Genomic DNA, 20,871 nt, shown 5'->3' on the forward strand with positions numbered 1-20,871 from the left:
ACATTACCTGTTTGGGGCTAGCACCACCAAGAAGAACATCAAATAAAGTAGCACATAGATTATCTGTCTGTGGAAAGCTAAAAAGCCTATCAGATATAGCCAAGAAAATTGGTTGCATTCTGATTTTCCTTTGGCTTTCCAATATAGATCTGGATCTACCCATTGGGAGATTGAAGAATCTTGACCCCTTCTTCTCAGATGGTAGGCCAACCAAAAGCCTTCCAAGGAACTGTAGGCTCAGCAATCTGATAGACTCGGACTCCCTAGGCCAGACCAAAAAACACAAGAATGCATAAGTGCAATACAAGGAAAGACAGAGTAATATAAAAAACTCAATAAAGAAGCAAGGCTGCCTAGCCTCTCTGAATGTAAAAATTGACAACTCGTTTGAAACAATAATGTGCAGAACATCCAAATGTCCCAATCAATAGTAAAAAATCATTTTGATAAATGAAGTTAACTGAGAAGAGAAAAAAAAACAGAAGCAGAGAATAGATTAATCTTTTAGAGGGAGAAATAAAACAAGAGAAATATCATTTGGCAAAGCATGCCAATCACATTCAATATACTATGAACCATGAAGAAACAACCCTACTATGAAATAGCAAACCCAAAGAAGCTAAGAAGACTCCTCAAGAAATGGTAGATGTTGAGAAATCCAATATTGAATAGAGATATGGCCAATATAGCTCTTATATATGGGAAGGCGATCCTCACCTCTTAAGCTAGCTTTTGGGGTCGAGTTAGGCCTCCCAAATCCTGATAGTAGAGGTAAGACTAGTTCTAAGAATTCTAGTTAGGACTAACTCTACCCAAAAGCTAGCTCAGGGGTTATAATTGTTCTACCCTACAAAAGGATTATTTTAGTTATATCTCTAGTCAATGCGGGAACTTAATACACTCACTCACACCCAGGGCAAAACATCTGGAGTGTAAAGTTTGCAAAATTGAACATCTGCGGGTGACCCAAGATATGGATCTGCGATAAGCTGTGATCCCATATCATGGACCAACTATCCCCCAAAAGCTATAAGTGTTGGGTGGAGACACATGAATGGCTTTGTATTGTTTTAACAATCAGTTTGGCAGAGATTGTGTGGATACAATCTCTTCTCAATGAATTACACATTTCTGTCCCTACCCAGTGATTTATTGTGACAGTCAAAAGCACAATAGCTTTATGCCATAATCCAGTTCTTCACTCAAGAACAAATCAAATTGAGCTTGCGAGTTCTTCCCCAAATAAAAAGTGCAGGCTAAGTTCTTGCTGTTGTTCATATTCCAGCCCATGAACAAGTTGCTGAAATCTTAACCAAGGGTCTCAACAAGCAAAGGTTTGCAGAGCTCATAACCAAACTCGGGGTCGGTTTCTTCCTCTTACTCAACCTGAACTTAGAGGGAATGTTAGATGTTTCAGATTGTTGTTCTGGTGGTTTCCTTCTCTCGTGCAACCTGAGCTTGCAGGGTGGACATGTTTCAGATTGTGATCTTTGTATTATAAAAGAGTTGCATTATGTAGCCTGACGTAGGCTTTGGCAGCATACCCTGATCCTCTACTAATTCTCTAACGTTAGTTGTTGTGTACTGTTAGTTATTTAGGCAATTACATTATAATTGCTTGTAGCTTCTTATTGAAGCTAAGCACAAGCTATAATGTAGCTCATGCAGTGTAATGATTCAAATTGAATAACAGAATTTCTCAGATCTATTCATTCACGTTCTCTTTCTCTCTAGAATTCTAATATAAAGTTGATTTAAAGATTATCATTCATTTTTTATTTCTGTTACTAAAACTTATATACAGAATTTTAGGTGTGACATACCGCTGGAGAAGATTGACAAAAATCTGACAGCCACCGATGATATTAACTTGTTCAAGGAAAGAAGCAAGTAAAGATTTCTGGGAAACAGCACGGATAACCATGTGCAAGACATCTTCAATGCAGGTCATATCCTGACTTGTCTCAAAAAATGCTATGAGAGCTTTTATGTCTCCAGCAGCAATGTTCTGCCTGCATATCACCAAAATTTGGGATGAAAAATTGAACAACAGATCTGTGGAGTAGGGAAAATATACTATAGCAATTGTTAAGTGAAATGGGGGAAATGAAAGTAAACACAACAAGGAGATAGATCTTACCTGAGACTCATTTCACCAAGACTTAGCAAAAGGAGACGGATTTTATGCATCTCTTCTTTACTAGGCCTTTTGCCATTAACTTGATTGCTATCAGCAAGTTGAAGGGCGTCCCTTCCAATAAATAATCGAAACTTAGCATTATCACAATAGAACTGGTGAATTATATCAAGGACACGTGGAAGCCGGCATAAACTCTTCAGCAATCTAGGATCATTGTCAAATTGCTGGATCAGAAACATGTATAGTTCACGTTGCACCTTGTAAACAGTGTAAACCCAGATGAGAGGATTAAGAAATATGCTAGATATAGCCTCTTTCACAAGCAACTCTGTCAGTCCTGAAGAGCATAGAAACAGAAATAAAAAAACCATAATAGCCACAGAAAACTTCATCAAATGAAAATTGGATGGACAACAAATAGGAACAAATTGCATACCGGAATTTGAAACAACATTAAAAAGATGCTTCAATGCAAAAAGAGTCTCTAAATTAAGTTGTCTAGGAGGAACGGATTGTAACAGGAATCCTAGGACAGAAAATCCACATACAATATGCATCTGCTGCTGATTTGCTAAATTCTCATCTAAAAGAGAGGCAATAAGCTCAATAACTTCAGTCGTCACACACTCCCTTGCCGTCTCTGTTAGTCCTGTTTTCTCAGATTTTCCAACTTCTTCATTTTCAAATTTACTGCACTGGTTGATAAGAGGGAAAAGCACAGATACACCACCAACACAGTATATTATCTGCTGCAGTAAGCGCCTTGAACATAACTGAGTCCCACCAATTACAGCTGCTTCAAAAGAATTTTTATCTAATCCATGATTCATTATCGGTGAAACATTAAACAGCATTCTACCAACACTTGCCTGAAAAATAAAAGATGAAATATGGCTCAAACATACCTCTTATATGAAAAAATATATATATATATTAAACGAGTATGCAGTATAGGTAAGTGAATATGAAATGAAAAAAAGGACCTGTGCATTGAGTCCAAAGATAATTCTAGATGCGAGACCATCTTTGGCATCAAGAATCCCACCCGGCAGTTTATCACCAGAAAGAGGTAAGGCTTCATTATCAAGGAAAGAGTACATATAACTCGGACCAAGAGAGTAGATACTCTGTACTTGTTCAGAAGAAATGGCATCGTTAAGCAAATAAACAGGACCAATTTGGCCAGAAAACGGGCATGAATCACGGATAGATTCGAACGAGGGCGCATTGTCTTCATAGTGAGGCATCTTAAGTTTAGCACCAATCGTGCAACTTGTTAATGATTCGCTGATTTTTGCATACCTGAATTAACAGAGATGTAAATCAAGTCAGAACGCCACAAAAAGCTATTTAGCAATTGATCCCAAATATAAATTCACTTAAACAAATAAAAAAAAATCATGGTTTGAACCTGCATCTTTCAGATGAAACAAGATCACCATCCAGGTAACATCTCAACAAGCTACCCGCAGAAAATGCTCTTCCGATGCTATGAGTTATGCAAAGAAAATGCCATCGCCTCCTGACTAAATTAACGTGCAGGTCCACACGCTGTCTCTTCAGGTTGATTGACTGCAATATACAGGCAAAATAAAAACATCAAAGGAAAATCAAGTCAAAAACAACAGAAACGGAATGTATTGAAGGTAAGGCCAAGTAAAGCAACAAAAAAATAAACTTAACAAAGAACAAATACATAACTTGAACAGAGGAACAAATTTTCATAAGATTATTCCCAACCTCATAAGTGAGCTTCTCCCTTGCAAGCACAGCCAACGACCCTCTTCCATTTTCTGTAAGAAAACTGAACAGACCCATTGTTCCATGTCTAGGGAAGTTTTCAATCCTGAGCCAACAGGAAAAAGAAAATCCCTTGTTGAGAGGCCACTGCAGAGGCGTTTTAAGAATGATACCCTACAAAGATTTGAAAGGAATTAGAATATAAATAGTAAACAAGTATGAATGATGTCATAGTATCAGATTTCGAAATGGAAAAATTGTTCCACAAAAACACTACAAGGGGAAGGAAAAAACCGTACTTCTACGAACAGCATCAGCATATATTAACAATTAACAAAAAGAATGCTTACAGAATCCAAGAGGATTGAAATTTTAAATTGGTACCACATAAATGTCAATATTGATATAGTTGGGTAGCATTTCTATCAGCAGGTCGTGATTGCATTTGTCATAACTTCAATAAGATAACAGAATCACCATAACCCAAGTATTGAGAATAAACTAAGTGAAAGCGTGTTAGAGAAACTCAGAATAGTGAAAAGTGTTTATCATTGATTATGAAAAGTTGAGGATACAAGAGTTTAATTACAGCTTATATAGAACTCTATAGCTTGCTCAACAAGCTTAACAAGAACTCTAACAGATTCAGTTAGCCAGCTAAGCATAACCACCTAGCCTAACTGAAATGCCAACTCAGCATAACAAACCTAGTGCTGACTGATAGTACAGTCAGCAATGCTAACGTGTAACTCTATACACACTCATACAGTGTTCCCTAATATCCTCCCTCAAACTCAAGGTGGGTGAGAAACTAGTTTCTCACACACATTGAGTTTGCTTCTAAGAAGCTCAAAGCGAGTAGGAGAGAGAGCCTTGGTGAAGATATCAGCAAGCTGATCAATAGAGGGCACATGTTGCACATGAAGAGAGTTATTGAGGACTTTTTCCCTGACAAAGAAGATGTCTAGCTCCATATGCTTGGTGCGGGTGTGCAACACAGGATTGTGAGTTAAGGCCACAGCTCCCATATTATCACAGTAAATTCTGGGAGTAGAAAATGGAACATGCAGCTCATGGAGTAAGGACTGAATCCAAAGCAACTCTGCAGATGTATTAGCCAGACTCCTATACTCTGCCTCATGGTTTATGATAAGGGCTGAGATTACTCAAAACTGGTGTTGGAAGCCTATTGATGAGAAAAACAGCTGTAAGGAAAGCATGATCCCAATATTGGGAAGGCATGTTAGCACAAGCTAGTAATGACAAACCAGTTTCCACTATATGACGATGTTTTCTTTCCACACTTCCATTTTGATGGTGTGTGTGAGGACATGTAATTCTATGGTCTATACCTGTTTTGACAAAGTGAGAAATGAGAGGCTTAAACTCTGTACCTCCATCAGTTTGTACTGATTTCAGTTTTGTACCAAATTTTAACTCAGCCATGGCCTGGAATTGAAGAAAAACTGAGCTGGTTTCTGACTTTTTCTTAATTGGATATATCCAAGTAAACCTAGAGTAGGCATCTACACAAGTTAAAAAATAAAGACAACCAGAATTGGTTTCAACTGATGCAGGACCCCAAAGATCAGTAAAAATTAATTCCAAGGGTGTAGAATAACTAGTAGTAGAAGATGAAGATGGTAAACGATGAGACTTAGCAACACAACAAGAATGACAAACATGAAATTTTGATTTATTAGGAATTGGAATCTTACAAGTGGACAATGCATTCTGCAGAGCCTCATGATGAGGATGCCCTAATCTATTATGCCATAAGTCATAAGAACTTTGGCTAGGTACAATACTAGAAACAGAGTCACTAGGACTTGACACATCAGAATTATGCTTGGAAACAGCAAAAACAGAAGGAAACTGAACAGGAAGAGAATTCTTGAGAAATGTGGAAGAGTGCATGCCATCAAAGGAGTACAGGCCATCCTTGTCAAGTGAGCCACGAAGGAGAACTCTAGAAGTGTCCTGTGATTTCACAACACAATGAAAAGGGTGAAACTCAAAGAAAACTCCATTATCCTGTGCAAACTTGCTAACACTCACAAGATTTTTAGTTATATCAGGTACTAACAGCAAGTTTTTAAGAGTAAGAGTGGTTTGTGTGTGATAAGGAGAAGGAAAAGAGGCAGAACCAACAGACTTTATAGCTAAACCTTTACCATTTCCCATCAGGATTTGATCACTGCCAGCCACGGATACACTATCTGAAACTGCAGAGGCATCATGAGTGACATGATGTGTTGCTCCTGAGTCTGGAAACCAAGTGCCAAGGTTAGAAGCAGAAGATGCTGGTCCTGTGAGCAACGCCTGTGGTGCCCGAGGATTTGGAGCAGAAGCACGAGGAAACATGCCAAAGGGAAGAGAGCCAGGTGCAGTGGGATACATCATAGCACTTGAAGGATAGGTAAAACCAGCTCCAAATCCTGCTCCAGTAAACGGAACTCCAAATTGTGCAGGGGAACCAAACTGAGACATGCCTCTGAAAGGAGAGTAACCAAACTGTGGTAGCATTCCAAAATTAGGATTGAAGCCAAGAAGTGAGGCTAAAGCAACCTGTGGTTGAATACCACTGTGTGAAGACGAAGCAGAGGTAGAAGAACCACCACGATGATAACAGATGCTTGCGTCATGGCCATACTTGTGGCAGATCTGACATTGAACGGAGCGATCACCGCCACGTCCACCACGATTGGAGCGGCCACCACGTCCACCATAGTTATTGTAACCACCACGATCACCGCCATAACCGCGTGAGTCACCGGAGCGATTACGATCATCAGATCTGGACGAGTCAACGCTACTAGCAGCGTAGTTGACCTCTGAGTACACCGGCGATGGAGGCGCAACTGTCGTCGGAGGCGGTGCAGTAGGTGTCGCCGGCGGTGGCGCAACTGGAGGCGCCAGCGATGGCGCAGTCGTATGAGCGAGAAACGCCGCTGGAGAAGACGCTTGCATCTGACGCACACGCGTGCGTTCCAAACGCGCTTCATGCGCAATGATCATCGCTTCAACCTGCGAGATCGAGCAAGGTTGATCGCGATTGTAAACAATCGTCATCAGCGAACTATAATCATCTGGCAAACCATCAAAGATTGCTTCCAAATGCTCGCGATACGAGATCGGATCACCAATCGTGACAAGAGCGTTCACGATCGACTTGATGCGCTTGAGAAAATCAGATGAACTCTTCGATCCTTTGGTAATGGTTCGCAATTCAGATCGAAGCTGTGTTGATTGCGCAATCGTCTGAGCCTGGAAGAAATCAAGCACAGCTTGCCACACTTCCCATGACTGCTTGCAATTCACCACCGTTGGAAGCACAGAAGGCGAGAGTGAAGAGAGAAGCCACGTGAACAACGCTGAATCCTGTTGCTCCCAAATCTGGTATGCAGGATTCTCGACTGCATTCTCACGATCTTGCTCATTGAGAAACCTCGGTGGAATCTCTGGATGAACAAGATAACTCTGTAACCGATGCGTACGAACAATGCCTTCAACGTGTTGCTTCCAGGAGAGAAAATTGGAATCATCAAGCTTCAGCGTGAGCTTGTGAACCAACGTAGAAGAACTCAACTGTGATGGAGCAACAGCAACTGGAACTGGCATAGGAATTGCAGAAGAATGATCTGCATGAACTTCATCAGCCATGATGATGATGAAGAAGAAAGAAAAATCAGAGAAGGATCTCAAGGATCGTAGAAGGCTCTTGATACCATGTTAGAGAAACTCAGAATAGTGAAAAGTGTTTATCATTGATTATGAAAAGTTGAGGATACAAGAGTTTAATTACAGCTTATATAGAACTCTATAGCTTTCTCAACAAGCTTAACAAGAACTCTAACAGATTCAGTTAGCCAGCTAAGCATAACCACCTAGCCTAACTGAAATGCCAACTCAGCATAACAAACCTAGTGCTGACTGATAGTACAGTCAGCAATGCTAACGTGTAACTCTATACACACTCATACAGTGTTCCCTAATAAACCTAGCCTAACTGAAATGCCAACTCAGCATAACAAACCTAGTGCTGACTGATAGTACAGTCAGCAATGCTAACGTGTAACTCTATACACACTCATAGTGTTCCCTAATAAAGCGAGAAAAAGTGAAAGAAAATGTAATCAGAGAAAGAGAAAATCTGAGAAAGATTTCTTAATTGTGAATCTGATGTCATTACTGAATTGCATGCATATAAAAATCTGTATATATACAATGAGATAGATGCAACATTTCTAGCTGTAGCAGTTATGATGACAATTGTCATCTAACTATAACTAACCATTGACACCATAGAAATACACGACACACCTTGTGTTAGCATATATCCAGGATGGAAGAAAATGTAAAACTGATGCAAAATACTTCAAGTAGTAACTAAAGAAGAACCAGGAATTTTTATAGAAATAGAGATGCGTCAATAATAGATTCAGGACTTACAGAATCAATCCCATCAAGATCAAAAAAGGCAGTTGGCCCCTTCTCATGCAGCATTGCCAAGAGACTTGTTAACAAAATAGAGCAGTACCGCCTCTTCATCCCAACTTTCTCACTTCGCAGTAAAGCAAAGATTTTGCGAATGTCCTTCCCTGATATGCTATGCCCGCCAATGGCTTGAATTAACTGGGCAATCTGAAAGATCACACTGTCATTGTGTTCTTGAGAAAACCAATTAAGAAGAAAATCAAGCATTCCTGCTCTGACACAAGAAGCTCTATTAGAAATGGAATCTCTTAGTAGTTGCTGAAACACGTCTAGCCCGTGATGCTGCAACGACTCACTGCTCTGCCCAATCACAAGATAGCAAACAATAAACAGATGGCATTATATTCTCGAAGTAAAGTCTAGCAAGTACTAAAAAATCATCAAGAATAACAATAAATTAATAATTGGTGGGGAAAAGGCAAAGGGAAGTGAATGGGAAACCTTTTGCAGCACAATCAGATATAATGTTATTGCATCTTCATTCTGAAATAAAAAATAGAAATGTAGAAAAATAAGAAAACACTAAATTAAGATTAATTAAATGAAGATTTACTAAATCAATATGATACAGCATGTGGGTGCACCCAATACCAATTTCCCCAGTTTCTTGCAACAGAAACTGGAACAGTGCAAGTTTATCAAACAATTTTGGAAGCTATGCCAACGTAATAGCATATTACCTTTATAATAGGACTCATTTTTATGTCAAATTTACCATCAACAAGCATATCAAGCAAAGCGTCTAAAAGGCTTTCACTTGAATGCCCTTGGCAAAAATCCAACAGCAGGCTCTGCAGAGTCTGGTACCCTTTTCCAGCTAGAGCTCTAAATGCAACCTGCAAGAGATGAAGATAGAAGGAGTAAACTTTTGAATCAAAAGGCACTCTTACAATGCAAGCAAGTACAAAACAACAATAACTACATATAAGTTTGACCTCATTGCAATACAAAATGGACTACAGTTAACTTAAAAAAAAGGCTCATCATCAATAGAAAATCCTGTACGGCTGTACCCAAATTTGTATGTTAAGAAAACAACAGTAAAAAAAAACTCAATGCAGTTTAAGACCTAGAGTGTAATAGTTTTACTTGCACAGGCAGCCAGTATTTTCCCTATCTAATATCATTGCCATGAGATATGATGCAGAGAGCAATGAAGATTAAAATTCTATAGTATTCCTGACCGTCTAGTAACCTATACAAAAAAATGCAATCACATATTCATTGAGGTATGAAACATGACACTAAACCACACTTCAAGAAAAACTGGTTCCAGATTATATGCGACAGTAACTGATAATGCTCATGTAGCATCTTCTACTGTACAAGATGATATATAATTCAGAATACAAGCATCCTTCTTAGGAAAGAAGAGACACGAGACATTTGATGAATATGTGTGTTTAAACTGTACAGCAAAACTATATCATATTGACATGAAGCAATAAATAAAAAGATTTACAATTACCTTGATTTCATAACACTTTACAGCATATAATTGCCGTATTTATTCTCCTTCTAACACTCACTCTCAAGCTGAAGCATGTAGATATGCATAAAGCTTGTAATCAGTGTTTTAAGACTCAGCTCAGGCCGGCCAGTTGAACCGGTCCGACCAGAACTAGGTCATATGACCGGTTCGAGTCTTTGTTCGGATCAGATAAGTAATGGAACCGGTGGGACCCGGTATGACTCGGCCTATTTCTGGGCGAACCAGTGAGTCACCTTTGTCAAGAAAAAGAGAAAAAAAAGAGAGAAGAAAGAAAGATGAAGAAGGAATGGAGAATGGCCATCGTTGGGGCTGTCCTTGCACTCTTGCAATACTCAAACTCAGACTACCAGCTCCAAGCAAAACGGAAATAATGTTATTTGATAAAAAAGAAGCGCATATCACATCTCACATCTCAAAGTGAGACCCCTTGCATCTTCAAAGTAAACCACCGAGAATCGACGCTTAAATTGAATGGAAGAAAACTAAGTAGCGAGAGAGATGAAAGTAGAGATCTGAGAGAGAGAGACGCTTCCTTTCCCCAATTTTTTGCTTTTCATACTCCTCTTTCCCATGTATAAGATAAAATAATTTTCTTACTTGAAGTAGCCAACCGTCTAATCTTAGTGACTTGAGTTTAACTTTTCAATTTCAAAAAGGCGGACAGTTATATACAGCTGTATTATCATTTTACTTTTCTTAATCAAATTTTATCTGACTATATTATAGTATAATATTTAATAAGGGTTAGGCAGCTTGTGTTATTAGGGGGCAGACTCATTTTTCAATCTATACATATTAATAGCTAGTATATTGAATTTTAGATTTTTTTAATAGACAACCGAGTCAAGCAATCAACCCACTGACTCACTGGTCTGACCAGTGACTCATTGTCATTGACTCAGTACCCCGGCCGAGTCGATGACCGAGCCGAGTTTTAAAACACTGCTTGTAATAGATATAACTTATTCAAGGACTTATTAAAGACTTGATGAAAACATACGTTTATTGATCATTCAAATTGACAAAGCTAATGATGATGTCTCCAGACAAAATCATTTCTACTGAAATGACAATCTATTTTCAATGTGTTAATCTTATTACGAAATACTGGATTTGAGACACTACACAGAATAACATATTTATCACAAATGAGTGTCGTATGCATTACCTCCCCAAATCAAACTTTCTAAAGTAACTAGGTGAGCTAAATGGTTTCACAAGTAGCCGATGCAATGACTTGATAGTTTGTTACATTGTTTTGCACTTGACCTCGCAACATCATCTTGTCTCTTGCTTTTATAAGAATATGTTCTAGATTCTCATGCATTTTCCATTCTCAGGGGGGGGAGGGGGGGGGGGGACTCTCAAGTCTCAACTCTTCAAAATTAGATATAGAAATTAAGGGGACTTGCCATTATGTGTGTTTGAATTAGTTTATTTTTTGTTAATAAAAGCTTTCAATGAAAAGCTGCTCCCCAAATTGATTATTGCCAAGCATGTACTAAAACCTTCAATTTCAGGTTATACAGGATCACCAACATTTTAATCCATGAAAGAGTATAAAGAAGTATCAATTTCTTTTTATGGTTGAATGCTTTTGTGAAGTGCCACAATAATAGTGCTGACAAAAAACTTCTAAACATATTAAAAAAGACAAAAGAAAAAGCACTACAGCTAGCAAAGTTTTCATCCCTTTTTCCATTGATGCTAGATATCGTGAAAGATCAATTTATTAAAAGAGAAAGAAGATTAAATCACAGAAAAAGAGATGTCCTATCATATTTTGTCTTGCCTCTAAATAAAAATTGGATTTCAGCAGAGTAAAAAACGGGCCATTGAATTATTCATACCACAAGCCCCGAAGGCTGTTTTATAGAGATGCAACAAAGTCAATCATGTGTGACTAATTAGTCTACAAATGCATCAATTTTTTCTTGTACATTACTGAATACAATTGAATGTGATGCCAAATTCAATCCCTACAAATCAGTAACCGCTATCAAATGTTTACATGTTATCAATTCTAACATTATACAACAACTTAAGCTTTTGCATTAGTTAGTTTACCACAATCCAAAAGCAACCAAAGGGCAACACAAGAATGAACTTTTGAACCATACAGAACAATATCAGCTATATATGTGCTCATTCAAAAAAAAAGTGAGATAGTGATATCAATAAGTATTGCAGTGAAGGATAAAAAAATAAATAAGAGAGCTATGAAGAAAGACAAGTACCTTTGAGGTATCATTACTTGCAAGCAGACAAGTAAGTGTTTGGAGTACATTTAAAACTAATTTTTCCCCATTTGCCTCATCAAGGTCACTGTTAAGTAATGATACAACATGCAAAAAGCATTCCCCATCACGAAATAGAGCCTGATAGTACTGAAGCAAAACAATATCCAAGGTAGCCATTCAGTTAAATTGCCAAATGCTTCTGAAGACATAAAAGCAAATAAGGTTAAGAAAAAAAAAATCAACATTGGGCACATACTGCCTGGTTAGCTTGGAGCATATCTCTCATTCCAACCAGCAAATTAATAGAAAGATCAACAAAGCTTTTCTCTCGTTCTTTTACTTGAGTAAACATTTCTAAATACTTAGAGCATAACTGCAACTTTGCTTTTTTATCTTCCTCAGAGAATGGTATAATCTGAAAAGGAGCAATGTTAAACAAAGAAAATTAATAAATAATATTCACATGATAATCAATCAATCATGACCTAGAGTATGAATTCCACATTTACATTATAACACAGCCAAACTCAAGTAAATAAAACAAAATGAATACCTTCATGAGATCAAGTATGTGTCTGAGCACATCATCTCTCAAATCTTCTATCCAAAATAAATCAAACAAGCAATCAATGCATGTAAAACTATGCAATATCAAACTCCTAGTATCTTCAGCGGACGCTAAAAACATGGTAAAGAACTCCATGCACATTTTCATACAACTAAACCAACTTTGTACAGTGTCAGGTGAATTGCATTTTTGTTGATCTTGCACTGATACCAATACTTCTATGCCACTATTCACACTGGAAGGATTCATGCTTCCAGATCTTCTAGACTCTTGTGCTTGAACACAGGCAACTTGTAGAACCCGAGAAACTGCATTCAAGGTCATAGAGGAAGCAACTGTTTTTTCAGGGGATACGTGCAAAATGCGAACCAAAGTCCTCACAAGAACACCAGCAATTTCAGGATTACAAGCAGAATGTTCAAGTGCATCCAGCAATGCAGACAATTCAGTCTGTAATTTAAACCAGATAAAAATACTTAGAAAATTCTCAATAATACCGGCAAGCAAAAAGATACACACACTTGTCATCCTATTTCAGCAAAATAGCAATGCATAAAGCCAGGTAGTGCATAATTTAAAACAAATATCCAACACGAGTACTATAATAACATATAATTTCAAGATTGCAGACTGTTGCAATTTCATAGAAAGACCTTTACACAAATCCCTGCACTTCTGTTCGGTAAAATGATAAAATTATCTATTATATACCAAAAGTCTACATAACTAGAGATCAATTCACATATCACTGCTCTCCGCTGAGTAGCTTGACTCACAGATTTCAAGCTATGCCTATCTTTTCTATCTCTCTTTATTTCAGAAGACATGAAGCGATTGAACACAGGTATGAAAAAGGACACATACCAGTAATGTTATTTCAGGAAAATGATGCATTAAGCAATTAACAAGACAGGTAGTGCAAATTTAAAACAAATATCCAACACAACTCTCTCTCTCCCTCTCTACCTATGGACAAGAAGCCTGTGTTGAAGCCTCAATTTCACAGAATCAAAGAAATTTTTGAAAAATATCATACTAGATGGAAAGGGGGGGGAGAACCCACCATGTTGTGAGTATTTCCATTAGAAGTTGCAGCAAATTCCACAAATGACAGTGCTTCCATCTGTAGACTATTAACTCCTTTAACTTCTGTTGTACTTGTATCACTAGTGTTACTTGAAGCAGACAATATTTCAGACTTCTTATTGTATGCAGATATCTGTCCAGCAGATTCTTCTGATGCTGACTCAAAGTAAAAGAAATTTTCTGAAAATATAAGATCCCATATTCCCTCTTCACGAAAAATTTCAAGTGACAAGGGAGAAGAAGAAAGAAGATTTCTAAATGCATTAAGAACTGTGTTCTGCAGAATGGTGACAAAGACCCTGCATAAAATGGGAAGAAAATCAACATACAAAATTAGTTCATAATCATAGAAACAAAACAATTCAGGATACAGTTTTTGAGAGTCAATAAGAATTTTCAGCAAAGATCACCAATAGAGACACTGCAAGCCATTGGTAATATTCACCTTAAAAAGCTTGGCAACTCATTCTGACTCGAGCAAGCTTTGATGCAAGGAAATATTGACACTAGAACCCTCATGACCCATTTGATTGACATTTCACAATATGATGAGGAAACAGGTAATGCAAGCCGACCAGAAGATACTTGGACATGAGACTTTGAACCTTCAGGAACTAAAAGAAATGAACAGAGACTTCTGCTCAACATAAGAACATAATCATTCCAAAAATGAGAAAAAGAAGCACTGGTTGGAAGGTCAGCAGAAGCCATCACTGGATCAGGTTTCACACGATTCTCATTTTCTTGTATGTCAAGACAAGGCATGCCAACAGCCTGCTTGCCAGCAAAATCCTTCTCCTGTCCCAAACCTTGAAGCACAAAAGCCGGTGAACAAAAACTATTTGCAAATTTATGCACCCTACCATTTTCACAAAGAAATTGCAGGTTGTTTACGTTCCCAAAGCTGTAGCAAGGTCAAGGTCTCAAGCATCAAGAACTACTACATAAAATACATCTTGTGTGAATATACACATATTAAATGTTTGCCTATCAAAAAAAAAACACATATTAAATGTGTTGGGACTCTAGTAGGCAATAGTGTTGAAGCAATTTTTCTACTTTTGTGTGTTTTGGCCTTTGATAATTAGCATTTGATTATTCACATAAAAGAGCATATCAAAGTAGCACAGAAGACAACTTCCAAAATTCACAACATGAGGACATTAAGAAGGATACACTGCCTCCCTTAAAACTTCCAGAGAAAGAAGATGGAGCACAAAATTTTTTTGCAATGGTTTATCATCCCTGCCAAAAACAAGCAAATACTTAAAGATTGAAAGACAGGATGTATTATGATGTAATAATGTAGACACACTCCCAGAGAGATGGATACAGCAGAAATACCAGATAGATTTTCCTACATGCATGATACTAACCAAAACCACCAGAGGAGACAAAACGTGCATGTCACGGCTAAAAGGATATAGTAAACAGACAACAAACCTGAACCGTGATGCATAAGTACAGACACTTTACTAGTATAAAGCTGGTTATCAAGCTATTAATCACAAAATCAAACTTCTAAGACTTGCAATAATCCCTCAAAGAAGAATAATGCAGATACACAACTTGCTTAAGAAAACTATATTTTGCCACTAAACCAACCAAAGAATAATTAGCTGGAAATATATCCAATAATACCTGAATCCATGAGTCAACACGAATTTACTGTAAGTTGTTGCATAATTTGATGGAAATCCAAGACCATCCAGCAGCACTTCCAGCCCTCCAATACTTTTAAAATGATTCTGACCCCGGGAATTTGAAGATAAGGCCAAGGAAAGGATTTTCATGCTCAAGTACTGAAGTGAATCATCCATCAACAGTTCTTTCATGCTGAATCTTCTAATGACACGTAATAGCTCTGAGACAAATTTAGGTTAGGTGAATACACTAGAAATTAAGGAAACTGAATATTTTATTGATTCTCACTTTGATGTGTGATGGACATAGATACAAGGTACAATGGTTAAAAGGGAAAGGATCGTTCTAAATCTCTAACAAGTAAGATATGATACTAATATCCTATAATACAAATGAGGAGGGATCAAGTGACTCCAGGAGTAACTCTTATCAAAGTCACTCCACTTAATAACTTTTAAAGTAATAGAATATATAATATACACTTGTAATGTCAAGCAGTTAGTTAGTGATATAACACTCTTGTACTATAAATATACACTGTGTATTGAACAGTGTAACTACTTTAACAGAATACAAAAGATCCCTCCACCGGTTTAATGACCAGTTTGGTTTAAAAAAATTGCTCAAAATATACTAATATAACAGATGCGTACCTTACCTACTAACCAATTTAGACCACCAGCTTCCATCACAGAAACAATTGCTTTCTGTCGCCAATGTAACCTTGCTTCAGTAGACAAAACCTTTGAACTATTTGAAGAGCTGATTGGAGCATCAACATGTGTGCAGAACAACTCATCCTGTTTGTCTATATTGGTACCTAAATCGATAAAAATATAAATTACTGACACAACATATATAAGAATTTGTTGAAGCAGCCTGATTTTCTCCAAAGAAGAGTCAGACAAACTTTCATCAGCAGAAAGGGCACCACATATGGTTTTAAGTTGGACCACAGCCCCTGTAATAAATTGAACCCAGAGTCAGAATATATTTCATTTTTATAGGCTTATAATTGACACATGTTAGTGAATAACAAGAAGCAACTAATCAAAGCACCAAAGTAAAATTTTGAAACATAGGCCTACGATGCATAAAAGGGTTGAAAATAAGATTTAGGAATTAAATCCTTCAAATTGCTGGGACTGATATCATATTTGGTTTGTAAAGGTACGACAGTTTGAACAAAATGTAGCAGTAAATCATTTGAAGTGAGAAAAAAAAAAAAAACATCTGTTTAGCTATAACAGTGGAACACGTAGGCCTGGCCTTAACGTTAAAAACCTAACAAAATGCTAAAGTAATCAACCTATAAAGAAACAATATGCAGAACTAAACAACATTAGACAAAACAATTACCAATTTTCAGCAACCATCATGCACAAAACTAATCAAAACCAGAAATAAAAAAAGAAAACCCATTATCAAATAACATTGATTATACCTTTCATTAGCGCTGTAAGTTTTTGAATTCCACCATAGTATCCAAAAAGTCTGCAATTATACAATGAACGAGCAATAATTTTCAGTGCATCCAAAATGTAAAATCCTTCAGAAGTGATAAACAACTTGGTCGCAGCCCCAGAAAATTCTGTTGACGGTTGCACTGTGCTGGTGGTCACTGAAAAGAACAAGGGGAGGGAGACACGAATTACATGTCATCAATAACCTACCAGTACAATAAACCAAAATTATCATTTCTATACATTTGAGACAACAACATCTTGGAATCAGAATGGGACTCATTTTTAACTTAGCGAATGAAAATTTAAGAGTAAATTAAACCACTGATCCTAGTAAACAATTTCTAATAAGTATATACCTTCTTAAATCTGTTTCATTTATTTTGCATATAGATGCTATAGGCCCAAAATCTAAATTTGTATACATGTGTAAACCCATGTGGATTTCCTTTTAGTGAACGCTACATAATTAAGAGGAAGGTGAATAGAATAATGAGGATGGCTATGATATGCATCTTACACTCAGTGACTAGTGAGCTTAACTGTGTGACCTCTTCAACTAATACCCGAATGACTTCAACAGGATGTCCAGATGAACAGCCAATAACCACATCATCAGTTGATGGAAAATTCTCAACAGAAGCAGACTCTAATAATATGCCTGAATTTACAGGTTCCCAATCCTTGAAGGCAGCTACAAATTGCTTGATGAAAACATGAAGCAATCTCTTTTTCTCCACCTAAAACATTAAGGTCATTATATTATATTAGGGAAATCTACTGAATAGGTAATTACTGTTGTGAGAGAAAGAAATAAAGCATGCATGTAACATCATACTCAACGACTGTGCCAACCAAAAAATTTAGAAAACACATTCTTTTACATATACATAACAGATAAATAAATAAATCCAACAGACTGCATATCTTACATGTACTAAATGCATATACAAAATTTTCAATAAATAGCTCTTATGAAGCTTTCTTCAGAAAATACAAACATTAAATGAGCATAAATCTAGTAAGCACAAATTCAATCGTACCTTATCATCAACTTTCTCATATCGCTCCCAAAGAGTATTTACAATTGCCTCATCACCAACGTCACTGGAATAAGTCAAAAGTGAAATGAAATTCAAGTGTGAGAAAAAGGTATCGCATCATTATTGGCAGTTTGGCACAAATGATTCTCATAGCTTCTTCTAATGTGAATCCCTATATCAGTTTCTCGCTTAATCCCCTAACCATTTAAATTCATCATTGAAAATTCCTATTTGAGAGTGTTGTTAACAGGATTACCAAAAATGATTTACTGCAGAATCATAAACTACCCAATGCCCTTTGGAGAAAGGGACATGATGTCAACGCTTATTTCTTCATACAAGGCAGCCGCCTCTGGATCAACCAATTTATGATCTTTGACGAGCACTAGGAGAGTCCTTTTACACTAGATTTATTTTTTATGACAGTTTATATGATTTAGTAAGAGTAAAGAGGAGCAATATGAGATGTTGCTATATTTGATGCAAGAATCTACAACAAAATGCGCACATCTTTAAGGGAGTCACATTGTAATTCTACATTAACTAGCTTTGGGGTACCTAGCCACTCTTGTGTTCTGCGGAAGGTTGTTCAAAGGAAGCGAAAAATTCTGACGTATAAATGGATTGGGATTTGGGAAGCCACTGTATTCCCAGATTCCTATGTAATTTAGACTGTTTAGTTTTTCCTTTCCAGCTCCTGGGGGTACCGTATCCTCACCCCAATTTTTCTTATGTTTCGCACTTTAACAATATTCTTTTATATATCTAAAAAATATATATATGAAACTAGATACAAAGCTTAGCACCCTCTATAGTCATGCAATCATTAATAGATAAAAAATAGAACAAAGGCCATCATATCCTACACATTCAAGACAGATTTGCATAAGAAGTAATTCACGTGCTAAACAGCTAATAATATCTAACAACATTCACTTGTATGACAACATGGTCACTCAGACAGAGATCACCGCCCAGATATTAAAAAGTTGGTGAAAAAAGCTTACAAAATAAATGTGGTTTGAAGCTCTAAGATGAAACCCTTCATAATAGCATGAAAAATAGTGCATTTCTTATCGGTGTCTTCCCCAATCAGATCAAGGGTCATCGAGAGAGAGGATTCAAGAAAGTCCAAGAGGAATGATAGTCGCAAGTAGTGTTGATCGACAATAATCATTACATGAGTTTCTTTCTCTGGCACAAACTTAACAAGATTTAAGCATTATATTCTTCATTTATTTGCCTTTTTTTATTTATTTTCCTAAAGCGGTAAAAGAAAATACCCTGAATAAAGCAAAATTCACATCTTTTCCATTGGTCAAAGAAATATAATTCCATAAAAACAAGCACACTTAATGTCAACCAGTCACTCCCAATCTCAAGAGGGGTGATATTTGCAATACAATCCCTATTAGTCCTATTGTATCAAGAGCAGGCTTGTTAATAGCACGCTATAGCGGCGCAATAGCCTATAGCGTAGCGCCCTGGGGGTTCACCGCTACTCCACTATTCACCGCTATTTGCCGCTACCGCAATAGCGCTCGAAATAGCGTTTTATGGGCTTGCCGCTACACTACGCTATCCGCCATTAACAACCCTGATCAAGAGTACCTAAGAGATTGCCAAACACAATGTATTCTCTATGAATCAAAACACAATGAAACATTATATTAACCATAAAACTCCCTTCCTAATGCTCTACTCAATTACGAAAAAACGCAACTTCTGCACTCTGAGAACATCAAATGACATGATTTCATAACAATATTGTTCAAATTGTTGCAATTAACGCAACCAAGAAGCTTTATTATTCGATATATAATTTTACCTGAAGCGAATCTTGGGCCCAGGAGGAGAGAACTTCTGAGCTTGGAAACCTGGGGATTCGCCGGTATGGCCAGAGGAAGTTCTCCGGATAAGGTCAGCGACACCCTTAACAATATTCATCCTTCCTCACTAAGATCAACCATCTACTTGTGAGTTGTGACACTTCATGAACTACCCAACAGTTCCAGTTCTCACTTCTCGTGAGACTAATTTTTCAAGTGAGATCACCCAGTTACTCTGAACCAACACCGATAACAATGACGAACCGCCATCCAAATCTGATGCCAAGAAAAATACAGAAGCCGATGAAGTTGAAAAATACTCATACAACAAAATGAACTAGAGAACAATAATCAACAGCAATTTCTAACTCCAACTTCAACAACCATTCTCATTTCAGCTCAATCAAGCTCGGATGGAGACAGATTAGAGGGTTTTTCACACATTTCAAGAATCGAAACCGATTCGGGATTCTTGAAAACAGAAAATCTCGATTGAATTGAACGTGAAATGGAAATCTGCAATCGAGAGGGGTTTACCTGAATGGAAAACGGAGCTTTAGGGTTTGTGGATTGGGATCGGAGATAGCGATTTCTCTGTAACCTGCTTGATTTTTTTCTTCGCAGCTTCTTCAATTGCGTCTGGTAATGAAATCAAGAGAAATGATATTATTGTAAGAATAAGCAGAATGCGTGAGAGAAAGGAAAGTGAAAAGCAAAATCGGAAACTATTTTTTTATAAAACAAAAAAGATTTATCTAATATAGGTATTAAATGTAATTTAAAGTAATATGTGTTAAATCATATTTTCACATAGATATCTAACTATATTCCGCCACATCATCAAAAATAAGTTGTTTACTCGATTCAAATACAAAAGAAATGTATTTATTTATTTCTCCAACATAGCATAGGGTGATTAGTTGTTGGTGTAAAATATTTTACATTGTTTGTGTACTAAAACTATACTTGTATTAATTGGAATGAAAAATGTTAAATTATAAATGCAAACACAAAAAGAGAAAATTACTATTCATTACCTCATGATTTCTGCTAAACATCACAATTACCTTTGTCACGTCACATCGGTATTTCTTCAAACTTTCCTTCCTAACGTATATTATTGTTGCTT

The 20,871-nt window shown here is 37.0% G+C and overlaps 1 protein-coding gene across 3 annotated transcripts in view; it reads right to left on the reverse strand.

Annotated features, from left to right (window-relative positions):
- LOC130719456 (BEACH domain-containing protein B) overlaps positions 1 to 20,436 on the reverse strand; it is a 38,625-nt gene extending 18,189 nt beyond the window's left edge. Inside the window, exons 1-23 of one of the 3 annotated variants that reach the window (XM_057570084.1) lie at positions 20,280 to 20,436; positions 19,742 to 20,018; positions 17,914 to 17,977; positions 17,391 to 17,610; positions 16,852 to 17,028; positions 16,066 to 16,368; positions 15,405 to 15,627; positions 14,940 to 15,008; positions 14,209 to 14,667; positions 13,741 to 14,062; positions 12,663 to 13,127; positions 12,366 to 12,524; positions 12,107 to 12,256; positions 9,058 to 9,213; positions 8,819 to 8,860; positions 8,333 to 8,677; positions 3,881 to 4,054; positions 3,552 to 3,712; positions 3,124 to 3,442; positions 2,577 to 3,009; positions 2,141 to 2,477; positions 1,824 to 2,012; positions 8 to 263 (exon numbers count right to left, since the gene is read on the reverse strand). In XM_057570084.1, coding sequence (XP_057426067.1) covers positions 8 to 263; positions 1,824 to 2,012; positions 2,141 to 2,477; positions 2,577 to 3,009; positions 3,124 to 3,442; positions 3,552 to 3,712; positions 3,881 to 4,054; positions 8,333 to 8,677; positions 8,819 to 8,860; positions 9,058 to 9,213; positions 12,107 to 12,256; positions 12,366 to 12,524; positions 12,663 to 13,127; positions 13,741 to 14,062; positions 14,209 to 14,667; positions 14,940 to 15,008; positions 15,405 to 15,627; positions 16,066 to 16,368; positions 16,852 to 17,028; positions 17,391 to 17,610; positions 17,914 to 17,977; positions 19,742 to 19,860 — 5,142 coding nt within the window. In that variant the 5' untranslated portion in view covers positions 19,861 to 20,018; positions 20,280 to 20,436. Of the gene's footprint in view, positions 1 to 7; positions 264 to 1,823; positions 2,013 to 2,140; positions 2,478 to 2,576; positions 3,010 to 3,123; positions 3,443 to 3,551; positions 3,713 to 3,880; positions 4,055 to 8,332; positions 8,678 to 8,818; positions 8,861 to 9,057; positions 9,214 to 12,106; positions 12,257 to 12,365; positions 12,525 to 12,662; positions 13,128 to 13,740; positions 14,063 to 14,208; positions 14,668 to 14,939; positions 15,009 to 15,404; positions 15,628 to 16,060; positions 16,369 to 16,851; positions 17,029 to 17,390; positions 17,611 to 17,913; positions 17,978 to 19,741; positions 20,019 to 20,279 lie in introns of those variants that run through there. The other 2 variants (XM_057570088.1, XM_057570092.1) reach the window with 2 other exon arrangements.
- Between the last annotated feature and the right edge of the window lie 435 nt (positions 20,437 to 20,871).

The sequence above is a fragment of the Lotus japonicus genome, chromosome 1 (assembly GCF_012489685.1).
Source record: "Lotus japonicus ecotype B-129 chromosome 1, LjGifu_v1.2".
NCBI classification, from domain to species: domain Eukaryota; kingdom Viridiplantae; phylum Streptophyta; class Magnoliopsida; order Fabales; family Fabaceae; genus Lotus; species Lotus japonicus.